At 59.0% G+C, this 13,157-nt stretch overlaps 2 protein-coding genes across 8 annotated transcripts in view; one reads left to right on the top strand and one right to left on the bottom strand.

Annotated features, from left to right (window-relative positions):
- The window catches only part of PSD (pleckstrin and Sec7 domain containing), a 33,353-nt gene extending 24,501 nt beyond the window's left edge, over positions 1–8,852 (bottom strand). For 2 of the 3 annotated variants that reach the window (XM_072340611.1, XM_072340609.1), the window contains exons 1-2: positions 3,388–3,548; positions 16–808 (exon numbers count right to left, since the gene is read on the bottom strand). In XM_072340611.1, coding sequence (XP_072196712.1) covers positions 16–744 — 729 coding nt within the window. In that variant the 5' untranslated portion in view covers positions 745–808; positions 3,388–3,548. Of the gene's footprint in view, positions 1–15; positions 809–3,387; positions 3,549–7,584; positions 7,678–8,753 lie in introns of those variants that run through there. The other variant, XM_072340610.1, reaches the window with a different exon arrangement.
- On the top strand, positions 8,850–11,757 carry FBXL15 (F-box and leucine rich repeat protein 15). Of its 5 annotated transcripts, none has more exons than XM_072340627.1 (4): positions 8,850–8,976; positions 9,783–10,032; positions 10,729–11,231; positions 11,567–11,757. In XM_072340627.1, the coding sequence occupies exons 2-4, from the start codon at positions 9,853–9,855 to the stop codon at positions 11,754–11,756; spliced, it is 873 nt and encodes a 290-aa protein (XP_072196728.1). In that variant the 5' UTR covers positions 8,850–8,976; positions 9,783–9,852; the 3' UTR covers position 11,757. The 5 variants fall into 5 exon arrangements, with proteins under 5 accessions (XP_072196728.1, XP_072196730.1, XP_072196727.1 ...); XM_072340629.1 differs by having other exon boundaries at positions 8,853–8,942; XM_072340626.1 differs by having other exon boundaries at positions 8,859–9,028.
- Positions 11,758–13,157: the final 1,400 nt, after the last annotated feature.

The raw sequence follows: 13,157 nt of genomic DNA on the forward strand, positions 1-13,157 counted from the left end.
GCCACGGGCACCTACCTGGGGCCGGGGACTGGTGGGGATGTCCTGTGGTGGGGCCTGCAGCCCATTGGTGAGGGAGCTGAAGAGGCAGCTGGTGGTGAGAGGATGAGCATCCCTTCTGCCTTCGTGGGGACGTGTTTCACCTGGGGACCTGCAGCCAGCCAGCAGCGGGTCAGATGCAGACGCCTCCAGCTTCAATCTGCGGAGCAGCTGTTCCTGGGGCTGGGGCTGTCCAGGGGACACATGCCAGCCCCCACTGGGCTCTGCAGGACCATTCTCCAGGGGCCCACTGAGGGGTTGCACGCTGGCCTTCTCGATGAAGCGGAAGGTGACAACAGAGCTGCGTCCCTCTGGGGCCACCAGTGGGCTGCGGCTGCCGGGTGAGGTGAGACCTGGGGTGGGATGGCTCCTCCGCGGGGTGCAGGGGGCCGTCAGCTGCCCCCCACCTGGGCAGCCCCCATTGCCAAAAGGCCCCATCTCCATTGGCTTGCGAGCCAAGGAGCCGGTGCTGTTGTAGAGGCCAGGGGGACAGCGGCGGGTCTCAGGGGCCAAGCCCTTGCGCAGAAGGTGTAGGCGACCAGCATTGAGGTTGGGGGTGAGGCAGCGTGGGGGACTGTGCCGGCCTGGCTCAGGGCTGGAGGAGATGGGTGGCCAGGGCCTGCGGTCCCCATGGTGGGAGAAAGGCGGGGGTGAGGCGGTGCAGCCCTCGGATGGGGGCAGGCGGACAAGGCCCCCCGCCTGTGCCATGCTGATGGGGTGAGCACAGGTGTCAGGGCTGGAGCTGGACAGGGCGAGGCATCCTCAGGCAGCCCTGGAGGGCAAGGAGAGGTGATTAGAAAAGGGGAGCAAAGATGGGGGAATGCAGACATCATGATGTTGCTTGAAAGTGGATGTTGGTTGGAGATTGGCATGAATATCTGGGGACAGGTGGCCTGAGAAGCATTGCTGTCCCTGGCTCTCCCTGCTCCTCCAGCACTGTTCTACAGACCAGCAGCATACAGATGCAGTGGGAGCACATGCTGTGTGCACTGAAATTGGTTTCATTTACCCTGACTTAGGCTGAATATTTTACTACCTGTAGCCACCCAACATCACCTCTATAAGGGGAAAAAAAGATATATGGGATCACTGAGATACCCCCAGACTGAAGGAGTTTGATACCAGCAGCCTAAGGAAGAAGCCGGTCTCTTTGGAGGTCAGTTTGTGTTTTGAAGTGTGTCACCCGTCACATGCCGCAGCCACAATCTGTGGCACAGACAGAGCTGTCAGCACCGGTGGATCCAAACAGAGGCAGCTGAGACAGCCCTGCCTGGGGGCCGAGTGCGCCTGAGCCAGCAGCACAGCTCAGAATGTTCCCCGTCGAGACACCCATCACCCCAGGGCGATGAGACACAGTGCGGGATGGGAGGACACGGTGCCTGGCAGCCCTGCAGGCAGCACTGCCAGCTCTGCTCTCTCAGCACAGCTCACACTTCTTCCCCTGAATCCTTGAGCTGCTGGTGTGCAGGAAGGGCATTTGGTTCCCCACGAGTGCAGAGGCACCAATTCCTGTGCTTAGATCTCAGCACTTGAAAGCAAAAACCCCAAGTGTCGGTGGAGGAATACGCATTTTCTTCTCCCAGCTGCTAAGAGCAAACCAGACAGGGTTAAACTGAAGGCCGCAGGACTGGATTTTCAACGGTGTTTAGGCTGAGGAGATGCAGAGACATAACTCTTAATAAAATAGCCAAAATCACCCACATGGGGCAGACGTCTCTATCTGCACTACTACACTTGCAGAACACATGGCTCCTACTGAGCTGCAATCCATAACCCACTGCCTGAAGAAAATACTCTCCCGTTTAAGATGTCGGTTACTGTTTTTATAATCTTTTCTCCTGTTATGGTTGTATTCCCGTTCAAGGTTGCTTAACTGATAAATAACACAAATGCCGGGTTATCTATTTCAAGTGAAACCCCACTTTTATCTAAATGCAAACTGACACACATGCCAAGGAGAAAAGTTATCACTGGAAAATAGTTGGCATGCACTGTAACATAAGGAATCTATAAAAAACAGCCCATTGCAATGCAGGCGGGTAACTGCTAAAATAAATGGGATGAGCACAGCACGTCCTCCTGCTTATCAAAGGGGAATTATCAAATGCAGAGCAGAGGCCGTGCCCGCCTGCGAGCCACTGGAGCTGGGCTGCCTCCCCATCCAGCAGAGTGAGCCGTTCTCCAGTGATGAAAGGTGAAAAGCACAAATGCAACAGAGATGAAAAATCAGTGGTGTGGCTGAGGCTTCCTGCTCGCCAATTTGAATTATGAATCAAACCAATGCTCTTTAAATCACTGTGATAAATGGTTGAGCTGATGGTTCCTGAGGGAGGCTGCCTCGAGACAGGAGCTCCCACGCCCAGGAAAGCCACGGTCAGCACGGGACACGTGTCACAGGGGAGAACTCAGGAGCAGCAGTGTGGCAGGCAGGGGCTGCACGTCTATCGGGAATTTCATTTGTTTGACACCACAGCTCTCCCCTACAAGGCACTCGCTACTGCTGGCTGTCACCTCTGAGCCCCAAAGCGGTGCCAGGGGATTCCTCCTGGCCTAGAGGCTGTTCCGGAGGGACCCGAGAGCTGCTCGCGTTGCCGGCGCTCGCCCGTCTCAGCGGGGCGACGCGGGTGAAGCAGCAGACGCCCGGCGCTGCTTACGCTGCAGGGGAAGCGCACACCCACGCGAGGTGTGTGTAGGGCCAACGCGCACACGCTGCGGAAGGATGCCGGGGAAGAGGCAAGAAATGGAACAGAGAAGGAAGGTTCTGAATTCACAGGACGGGTTGTGCTGCCGTGCCGGGCACGGGTCCGTTGCCACCAGCGGCAGGCGCACACGGGGACAGCCGGGCTGGGCGGGCTGCGGTCCGGTGGGGACGGCCTCGAGGAGCCTCCGCTCTCGAAGGACGCAGAGTAATGTGGGGACGGCGGTCGTCCAGAAGGGGAGCCCGCAGGCTCTGTGGCCGGGGCACAAACAGGTGGCGGCCGCGAGGGACCCCTTACCGAGGGATCGCCGAGGCGAAGACGTGTGTCCCCCCCCCCCCCCCCCCCCCGGGCTGGGGAAGGACCCGCGCCCCCTCCCTCGTCTCCAGCCCGGCCCGTCTCGCCCCGCGCCTCCGTCTGCTCGGGATCAGCCTTGAGTGGATGTGACAGCCAGTCGGATGAGCAGGAGCCCGCCCGGCTCCCCGCCCGGACACGTACTGCTGCCCCCGCAGAGCCGCACCGCCGCTCAATGCGGGCCGCCCGGCTCCCGCCCGCTCCGGCCCCGCAGCAACTGCCGCAACTTTCCCCGCGCCCCCGCCGCGGTACTCCGGCCTCCGGCCCGCGGCCCCGCCGCGCTCCGCTCCCCGCGCCTTACTGCCACTGCCGCCGCCGCATCCTGCTTCGCACTGCTACTGCTGCTGCTGCTGCTGTTGCTGCTGGCACGGCACGGCACGGCACGGAACGGTCCGCCCCGTCGGGAGCGGTGCGGTGCGGTGCCACCGGTCCCAGCCCGCCGCTCCCCGACGCGCTAATCCCGGCGCGGGGCCGTCACTCCGCCCCGCTGACAGCACCGGCAGCCAATGGGAGTTCCCGCAGGGCTCCGCGCCCCGCCCCTCCCGGTGGCACCGGGACACGCGGCGGCGGGGGCGGCCGGACCGCACCGCACCGCATCGCATCGGGCCCGGTGTGCGTGTCCCGGGATGACACCACCCTCCTGTCCTTGTGCTTGTTCCGGTAACACCACGCTCATCCCCGTGCCCAGGGTATCACCGTGCTCATGTCCTGCTAGTGTGTCCCTGGGTAACACCGTGCTCATTCTGTGTCCCATTGTGTTTGTCCCCACCTGCCACCGTGAGCCTGTCCGTACGCACCTGTGGGTGTGAGCACTGCCGCGGGAGGCGTGTCCCTGAGCAGCAGTGGGCACATTCCCATGGGGATGTGTTCTGGTCATTGCTATGCTGCTGCGCACTGCACACCATCACTGCTTGGGGTCTGTGGAGACAAAGGGCCAAAAGCTGCTGCACTTCCCAAGCCATGGGAAATACTGCTGTGGTGTCAAGAAACTGCACCATGCTACAATGCTGGGGAATAAAACCATCCCATGTGTTTTCCATTGGGGCAGTGGGTTCCAGGGTCTTGGCCACCGTGCTGCCAGCACCAGGCCTGCATATAGCAGCAGCTGGTAGCAGTGCTCATCCCTTGCCTGGGCTGCTGATCAATGCACTATTTAACAGTGCTTTATTACCTAGCCTGGCAATCATTACTATGGGTGTGCAGGAGGAGAGGCCCAGGAGAGCGATTGTCCCCTGTGCACGCTGTGCTGCAGGAGGAACATAGGCAGAGCACCCTTCTAGGTGCAATCCCCTCTAGCAGTGAGTCCGGCTCCATGCCTGCCTGCCCTTGCTGTCACCCAGAAAGCATGTCCTTTTGTCCCTGCCTGGGTGTGGGGACATGGGGAGGAAGCAGCCCGCTCTGCTCATCTTTAATGCATAGAAGCACTGCCATTTTCTCCCCTCCTCCTGCAGACTGCTGCCTGCACAGCCCCTCTCCCCCACGCTGGGGACCACGGGTCCCCGAGCTGCCTCACACTGACAGCTTCCTCGGCAGACTGGAGCAGAGCTGGGCTAATTAGGGGCCTCACTGCCACGGGATCAACGACCTGATTCCTTCAGCAGCTTCTTGATGGCAGCAGGGTGGGGGGAAGGCTTTTCTCTAAGCCAGTGCAGGAGTGTCAGATTTAACCAAGTGGAATGGCTCCGAGCTTCCCAGTATGCCCGTACCATGGCCCTCCTAGTGCTGCTCTTCCCCACCTCCACCTGCTGCTTTGTTGAGCCCCCTCACCTTCCCACAGTCTTCCACCTTCTCTGCTTGCTGTCATTTGGGCACCTTGACCCCTCCAGTCCATACACACAGGTACAGCACCACCCTGCAAGGTCCCACTTAGCCACACATCACCCTGTCCCACCTCCTGGTCCCTGCCAGGTCCCCAGGCACAGCTTTGGGCAGCGTCCAGCAGCACTCTGTGTAACTGCTGCTGCCTTTGTTCTTGCTCATCTCCACAGACTGGTGCTGCACCTCTCCCTCCTGTACCCAGTTGACACCAGGACAGATCAACCATGAACATAGTGCTTGCAAGGCACCAGTAAGGACATTGGGCTGTCCCAGCCATCACACAGAGCCTGTTGGCAGGAGGCACCCACACGCTGTGGCCCCAACACATCCTGAAGCACTCAGGCTGCTGACCAAGCCAGCAGGGCCGTGCTTTGGCCCCTGGGTGCAGCACAGCCCTGCAGATGTGGGTGTCCTGCTGGCAGGTGCTCCCTTCTGGTGGGCAGAACCATGGCAGTGCAAGCACAGTCCCCCAGGAGGCAGCTCCTGGAGGGGAGCTGAGCTCCCCTTATCTCCACACTGAGGCTCAAGGCAACTGCTGAGGTCGCGGTGTTCCCCCAGAGCCCAGACTTAACTACATGGCTCTAATTAATCCCTCCTGTGCCAACACCTAACCACATCTTCACTAGATATTAAAAACCCACTGCAGTACAAGCCAAGACTTTAATGGGCAGCTGCACTTATCTGGGCCACTGGTTACAGATAAATGGCACAGACACCCTGCCCTGACACCACACCATCCAGCCCCACACAGCACAGAACATGTGCCACCCCCTGGCACCTCCTGCTCCCCAGCTCAGGAGCACTCGCCTGCTGGGGATGGGTGAGGACACAGCCTTGGGTGTCTGCCTGCACCAGCATCGGTCCATTAGGATGAAGGCAAAAATGCCATCATGGTAGAACCTGTCCTGGGAACGTGGGAGGTGGGGCCTTAGCGCAGTTTGAGCCATAAATAATCTCCCTACACAGCAGTTAAGGGAACAATTGTGTGGGAGTATCTCTTGGTAAAAAGATGCTCAGGGAAAAGATAGTCTTGAAGGAAAGCAGTTGGCAGGGTCTGGCTGCGTGGTGTGTGCTGCGGTGAGCCTGCAGTCTCAGACCCACAGGGAGGAGAGGTTAGCCTGGAACAAGGCAGCCCTGCAGGTCACTGGTGTGGGCTCCCAGTAGGCAGCACACTGCAGCACAGATCCTTGGAGCTGTTCTCCAGCTGCAGCAGTGTGGAGTGATGCCACCTCTCCTTTGGATTCACATGGAGAAGGGCAAAAGGGTGCAAGGAGGATCAGGCAGTGGGTTCAGGGAGTGTTTGCTGCAGAAGAGGGATGGTGAGCCCCAGGCATGCTGCCTAAAAGCAGGGAGGGAGCGTGGGCACATACATAATTGTGAGAAGTGTGGAAACTGAAATATCAAATGAGGAGGAGTAATTACAGGTGTAGTGACGAAGCTGAGCATCCAGACCAGACACCAGGCACTCTCCCTGTTGCCCACCTGGGCTTTACTTTACTTTGATCTGATTGTAGGTTTGTTTAGATCTCACTGTAAATATTTAACACCAATTGCAGACTCAGATTGCCTCTGGTAAAAAATTGCAAACAGCCCAAAGCCTTTGTAAGGCTGCGGGCACTTGGCCAGTGAGGTGCCCAGCCACCACATCAGGGGACCATCTCAGAACCTGCAACAGCCTCCTATCAACAGAGCACATCATCCAGACTACCCTGGACCCCAGCAGGCCTGGGAAGCTCGACCATCCTCAGAGCATGCCTTTGACATGGAAGTAGCTGCATTATCAGTGCAAGCGCAAGCCAGGGCTCACAGGAGGAAGGACTGGCCCAACTCTGCCACAGATCAGGGAAGCAAAGCCTGGGCTCCTGGCCTGAGGGCAGCACTCCTATACACAGGGCTCCTTCCCTGCAGGCCCCAGTGTCCCAAACATGAGATCCAGAGCAGGCCACTGTGCTGGGCACCTCACATGCATACACTAGCAGAGCTGGATGACACCGGCAGGATCAGCCCAAGGCCTGCCTCCCAGCAGCCAGACCCATGTGCTGACAAGGGAGGCACAGGAAAGCTGCAGTGGCCATTGTCAGATAATCTGCTCCCTCCCCTTGGCTCAGCCCACTCCTCGTCACCAGGATCAGCTCAAGGCCTGACGCAGAAAGCTGTCCTCTTGCAGGGCAGCAGCAGCACTGGGTGGTAGCAAGCTCACTGGTGTCACCCACTAAAGGTCCGTTCTCAGCTGTGCCACACACAGCCCAGTGGTCCCACAAGCACTGCAGAAGTCAGCCCAGAGCTGCTGCTGAACAGGAAGCTTCAGACAGTCCAAAATGGCATGTTTCATAGGGTACAGAAGTGAAGGGCAGGGGCCTGGTGAACCATACGGTGCAGTCCTCCTAAAAAAAGGAAGCCCCCCCAGCTCATCTCACCCAGCTGGCCCAGGAGCTGGAGCTCTGCATGACACCAGGCACACACCATGCCAATGGGATAGCAGGACACACAGACCACTGTGTACTGTTAGAAAATCTTCAGGACTCTCATTCTCCAGGAGCAGTCAACACAATCTTTCCCACATACTCTTTCAAACCCAAGGTGCCAGCAGTGACCCAGGGAGAGTTTTAGCCCAGGTCCAAGCTGTACCACAGCCACTTCACATACAGCACACCCTCACAGACACTGGGTTGGGACCTACCATTGCTGCAGGCCTAGGCTGGAAGCTCTGCTGGACATCCCGATGGTGTGCTTCAACATATCCTGATACAGCACAGGAGCATCTGCAGACAGCCTGTGTACAGGGAACAGAACAGTCTGAGTATTTCACAGCTGTCCACAGCTCCCAATATCTTCACACCACATGCCATGGGCAGAAGTTACAGATGAACCTGCCTGCTAACTGCCCTAGGATGTAAGCCTGGAGGGCACCCATACATCTTGTGGCACTAAGCCTCTTCTGGGTCCCCTCCTATCCCTGCCACAGGCCCAGGACATGCAGCTGTGACCAAGGAAGGACACTCAGTCATACTTCTGCTTCTGTTACATCCCAGCTGTACCTGGGCTGCTTTCAGCCCTGCTCTGAGCCCTGCCACCAGCAGGCTCCTGGGAAGTGACTCAGCCAGCCCAGCTGGCAGGGAGTGAAAAACACCAGCAGAGGTTGGTGCAGGAGCAGCATGGCCTCACTTGCCAGCCCCACACATGTGCTGCTTGGGGAGGACCACAAGCACAGCACAGACTGGTGAGAGCTTGGCACAAGCTAGGGCTCCCAGCCAGAGCTGCTGGCACCAAGTCAGCTGCACAGACTAGCAGTAATGGAGACACAGGCATCACCTCCAAGGCAGAACGAGGGGCTCCTTGCCAGACATCAGCAGAGAGCCAAGTGCTGTGGGCACATGGGACCTCCTGGGTGCAACAATCCCCTGCCTGCAGTGCGAGCAGTGCTATCCATGCCCATAGAGCCAGCACTGAGGCACCTTTCCCCAACCACCCTCCTTGGCAAGCAATGAGTGGGCCGTGAAGGGAAGGCGAGATCTTCCTTCCTGGAGAATTTGGGACCGCGAGGGAACAGCCTCTCCGATTCCCACTGGAGTCGTTATGGCAACGGCAACGAGAACGGCTCGGGCCCCTCGTCGCGGGTACCGGAGGCCGCAGGCGGCACGGACACGGGGACCGGGCAGGGCGGGGCGAGGCGAGGGCGGTGGCGCCGGTGGGCAAAGTCCTACCGGTACGGGCACCGGGGCGGAGAAGTCGGGCCCAGCGGCAGCGGGTCGGTGTGCCGGGAGAAGAAGCCCGAGGCTCGGACTCTCCCGGAGGCCAGAGCAGGGGCCGGGGCTGGGGCCGGGGTCCGGGGACAGCGCCGTCGCTCACCGGCAGCGGCGGCTCCCAACGGGTCCCGGCTCCGCGTGGTGCTGAACGGACAGCGCCCAGCGCTGCGCATGCGCAGGGCCGCCCGCTTAGGGGCAGGGGCGTGCGCGGGGCCCCCAGTCGGGGCGGTGCGGGGCTACGGGAGCGCCGTGAGCCTGCGAGCAGCGTAACCTCTGGGACGGAGCAGCGGGAGTGCGCCGGGGAGCGGGATAGATGGGGATCCGGGGTACCGGCGTGCACAGGGGAACCGGGACAGCTGAGAGGCTGGAGCTGCTGCTGTGAGCCGGGCACGGGACCGACCGGCACCCGGGGCACTCACGCTCCGCTCCCTCGGCCCGCTCCCCTCGGCCCTGGCAGGGGGCTCTCGCGCTGCCTCCCGGCGGCCGTGGGCGGGGGCTGGGGGCGGGGCACGACGCCGAGAGGCGGGACATGGCGTCAGGGGGCGGGGACGCGGGGGTAGGACGTCACTGCGGGCACCGGCGGACGGCAGGAGGGTCGTTGGCGTGAAGTCGGTGCGTTCGGAGTTCCGGAGGGGTCCCGCTGGTTCCGCAGGTACTGCGGCAGGGCCGGACCGGGCGGCCCTGGGCGGCCCTTGGTGCCGAGGGTGCGCGGGAGCGCTTGCACCGGGCCGCCGTTACCGCTTCGTTCTGGGGCCTGTAGGCCCCCGGGGCTGCCTTGCCGGAGCTCCCCGCGTCGCGGGGCCGGGAGTAGTGCGGGACTCCCCAGCGCTGCCCTGCGGGGCGGCCGCTCGCTCCGCCGAATGCCGCAGGGCCGGCGCCGAGCGGAGTTAGCGCGGGGCGGAGCTGCTCCGTGCGGGAGCCGGGCGCGGTCCCAGCGCAGACTCCGGGGTGAACTGCTGGGGCCGGGGCTCCTCGGTCAGCTGTTGCTGTGCCGCGGGACGCGGAGCCGTGAGCTGCTGCTCTGGGAGCCGGCGTCCCGGAAGGCGGGTGCCCCGCTCGGTTGCTGCCTCCCGACCTTTGGGCTAGCAGTGAGGGACGCTGCTGAGTGTTTCTCTTTGTCCGTTCCTCCTAGAGACACCCGGCTGTAGCTGTGGAGTGGCGTTGGCTGGCTCCCACACAGCCTGGCTCCCTGGCGGCCGACGATGAGTTTGACCCCTTCGAGGGGATGCCTCTTGGACCTGCCCTGGGAGGACATCTTGGTCCCGCACATCCTCTGCCATCTGCCGCTGCAGCAGCTCCTGGGCCTGCAGAGGGTCAGCAAGGCGTTCCAGGCACTCGTCCAACTGTACCTGGCCAACATGCGATGCTTTGACTCCAGCCAGGTATGGAGTGGCCCTGGTGCTGTGGATGTGCTGATGTGGGAAAACCTGGCTGTAAGGGAATGGGGAAGTTTCTGCTTGGGAGCTTGGGCTGGTGGCTTGCATGTCTGGCTGGGCAGATGGGCTTGGGGAAGTGAGGCGGTGATTCAGGGCCCAGCAATGCCACTACTGCCTTTAGCAAGAGGAGTGAGAAGGAGTGAGCCTGGAAACTCCACCTAGACCATTATGGGGCAGTGGCTCACAGAAATGCTGCCAGCTTCAGAGTGGCACGGCCCGATGACTGTCACCAGGGATTGTGCAATGGGATGGGTTTAGCAGGAGATGAGGCTTGTGCATGTTCATGGAAACATTGCCTGGTACCTGGGCAGTGGTGACTGCTGCTCTGTGAGGACCGGAGTGGTCTGTCGTAGGGGTTTTGGAGAGAGGAGGTGGAGAGCTCATTGTAAATGTGTAAATGCAGAGATGATGAAAGAGTTGGAGAGGCATCTCCCAGTCTGTGGCAGCAGCCTTGGCACGAGGTGCTCTGTGGAGAAGAGCTAGGTGGCACGGTTTGCTCTAGGACTGGGAGAGGGTGGTTTTGGCTACCTCTGTGTTACAGAGGAAAAGAAGAAGGGAATGGGGCTCTGGGGAGCATTAGGCTGAGCCATGCCAATCTGAGGTCCCTGGGAATCCCACACTGTTACTGGGTTCCCCACACAGATCAGCTCGGCTGTCCCTAGAGCTGCTTTCCTCGACCTGCTGAAGGACAACAAAGTGCTGCAGCAGCTGGAGCTCCAGAACTGCTCTGACTGGCTGACGGACAAGGAGCTGCTCCCAGTCATCATGCGGAACCACCACCTGCACCACATTCAGCTGAAGGGCTGTGCCCAGCTCAGCTGCCACGCGCTGATGGTCATCTCGCTGAACTGCCCCAACCTGCGGCGGCTCTCCCTGGCTCACTGTGAGTGGGTGGACAGCCTGTCCCTGCGCAGCCTGGCTGACCGCTGCAAGGCACTGGAGGCTGTGGACCTGACGGCCTGTCGGCAGCTGAAGGATGAGGCCATCTGCTACCTGGTGCAGAAGTGCAGCAGGCTCAAGTCACTCTCTCTAGCTGTCAATGCCAACGTGGGTGATGTGGCAGTAGAGGAGACTGCCAAGTGCTGTCCTGAGCTGGAGCACCTGGATCTCACAGGGTGCCTGCGTGTCAGGAATGACTCTATCAGGTATTGAACAATGTGGGAAGTAGGGTGTGGAAAGCAGGTGTCTAGGGTGGGTAGAAGAGACCTTGGGAGGCAAGTCTGATTTCTTCCTACTGAAAGCAATTAGGGAGTCATCTGGGGACAAAGCCACTAGCAGGCCCTCCGTGCTATTGAAAGCAAATTCCCTGGCGTGTTGTGGAGGGTGTCTGACCATGTTCTTTTTGATTCTCTTGGACCACCATGGTGCTGTTTTCAAAGGATGATGTGTGTGTGGCTGCTGAGAGTGGAAGTGAGGTTGTGCTGTTAAGTTATGCATATGGAAGTCTGGCACACAACCTGCATGTGTTCTGTCTTGTCAGGGTTCTGGCTGAGTACTGCCCCAAGCTGCGCTCGCTGAAGGTGAAGCACTGTCACAATGTGGCTGAGTCCAGCCTGAGTGTTCTCCGAAACCGTGGAGTGGAGCTGGATGTGGAGCCTTTGCCGCAGACGGCTCTTGTTCTTCTGCAGGACATGGCTGGCTTTGCCCCTTTCATTAACCTCCAGATTTAGAACTGCTGCTGCTATCAGGAGGGGGGACCAATGTGTCACTGGGATCCCTGGTGGACGCCAGAACTTGTTGCTGCTGAGACGTGTAGAGGGAGAAGTCGATCCTGTTGGTGAGGCTGGCCCAAAAGGAGCTCACTCTTCTCTCTGGGGCTGTCTAACAGCCACTGCTCATTTGTGAGTGAGCTCTGTGTGTAACTCTCTCCAAAGCAGTGTGGAGAGAGTGAGGGACTTGCAGGAACACCACAGTGCTGAACAGACCAGCTAATACACAGGATTTATTATTTGTTGTATTTTAAATCTCAAAGTTGCAGTTGTGCAGAGAGCAGGAGAACATTTGATGAGGACTGTGGACTGTCATCTTCAGGGCAGTGTGTGCAGGGCATGCCAGCAGAGATGTTAAGAACAATCCACACCAGCTGGAGTACTAAGGAGAAAAGCTGGCAGCCCTCATTCTGGGAGGTGAGCTCTGAGAGGAAGACAGTGTGAGCCCATCTCCAGCCTGCAGCCTCAGCATGGCAGCATGCATGTGCAGAGCTAACACCCTGCCATAGGCACTGAGTTAGCAAAAGACAGGAATTATTTTCTAGGGGAATGTGCTCCTAACTGCAATTTCAGTAAAGGAAAAGCACCAAACCTCATTGTACTGTTGCTGAGAGCAGCTGGTTCTTGCTATTTGTTTCTTTCAGGTTGATTTACATCTCTGCAGTACCCAGGCCTGCTTCTACATCCTGCTCCATGTTGCATAGCTGTAGCCTTGTCATACAATAGTGGTTAGAAACGGCAAATGCCAAATGACCTGGTCATGCCGTCAGCTGGAGTTCATGGAGCGCTGCAGGTTGTTTTGGCAGGGAGAGCCTAGCTCTTGTTTAGAGTATAGCCTTATTCTTTGCATCCAGTAAGTGGTCAACCAAAGAGTAGCTAATTCTAGTAAGCATGATGAAGATAGTGATTAGGAGATGACCCTGCTCCTGTCTTTCCCTTGAAGAGGGATCAGCAGCAGGGTCTGTAAAGCATGTGCATGCTTCTGTTGAAATACACACCAACTCACGTCATCTTTATTAACACTTGCACTCAAAGCAGCAGTGCACAGAGATTTCTAAAAAGCTTGCTGCAAAACCACAAGCTACGTTTTTAGATCTAATGTCCCATGCAAGGAATAGCAGAGTATGCCCAGGCTCCCAACATCCAATGTGGCGTGCCCCAGGGGCAGAAGGACAGCTACACAAGGAGAGGAGGCTTGACCTTATCAGCTGGGTTAGTTCAGGAAGCTGAAAGCAGTGTCCTGGCTCCTAGGTTAGTTCCAGTTAGTGTTGGGTAGGAGAGCCCTTTCATCCCAAGTGCCACATGTCCATCCTTCACACCTGGCCAGCGAGGTGGAAGCTGAAGAGCAGGAGGACACAGCTG

The sequence above is a fragment of the Excalfactoria chinensis genome, chromosome 6 (genome assembly GCF_039878825.1).
Source record: "Excalfactoria chinensis isolate bCotChi1 chromosome 6, bCotChi1.hap2, whole genome shotgun sequence".
NCBI classification, from domain to species: domain Eukaryota; kingdom Metazoa; phylum Chordata; class Aves; order Galliformes; family Phasianidae; genus Excalfactoria; species Excalfactoria chinensis.

What these genes read in the sequence shown, in the direction of transcription:
- FBXL15 (XM_072340627.1), top strand. Translation starts at nt 9,853, where the DNA reads ATGAGTTTGACCCCTTCGAGGGGATGCCTCTTGGACCTGCCCTGGGAG. An exon ending in GATGCTTTGACTCCAGCCAG is followed by an intron (nt 10,033 to 10,728) that starts GTATGGAGTGGC and finishes TTCCCCACACAG; the next exon opens with ATCAGCTCGGCTGTCCCTAG. An exon ending in GTCAGGAATGACTCTATCAG is followed by an intron (nt 11,232 to 11,566) that starts GTATTGAACAAT and finishes CTGTCTTGTCAG; the next exon opens with GGTTCTGGCTGAGTACTGCC.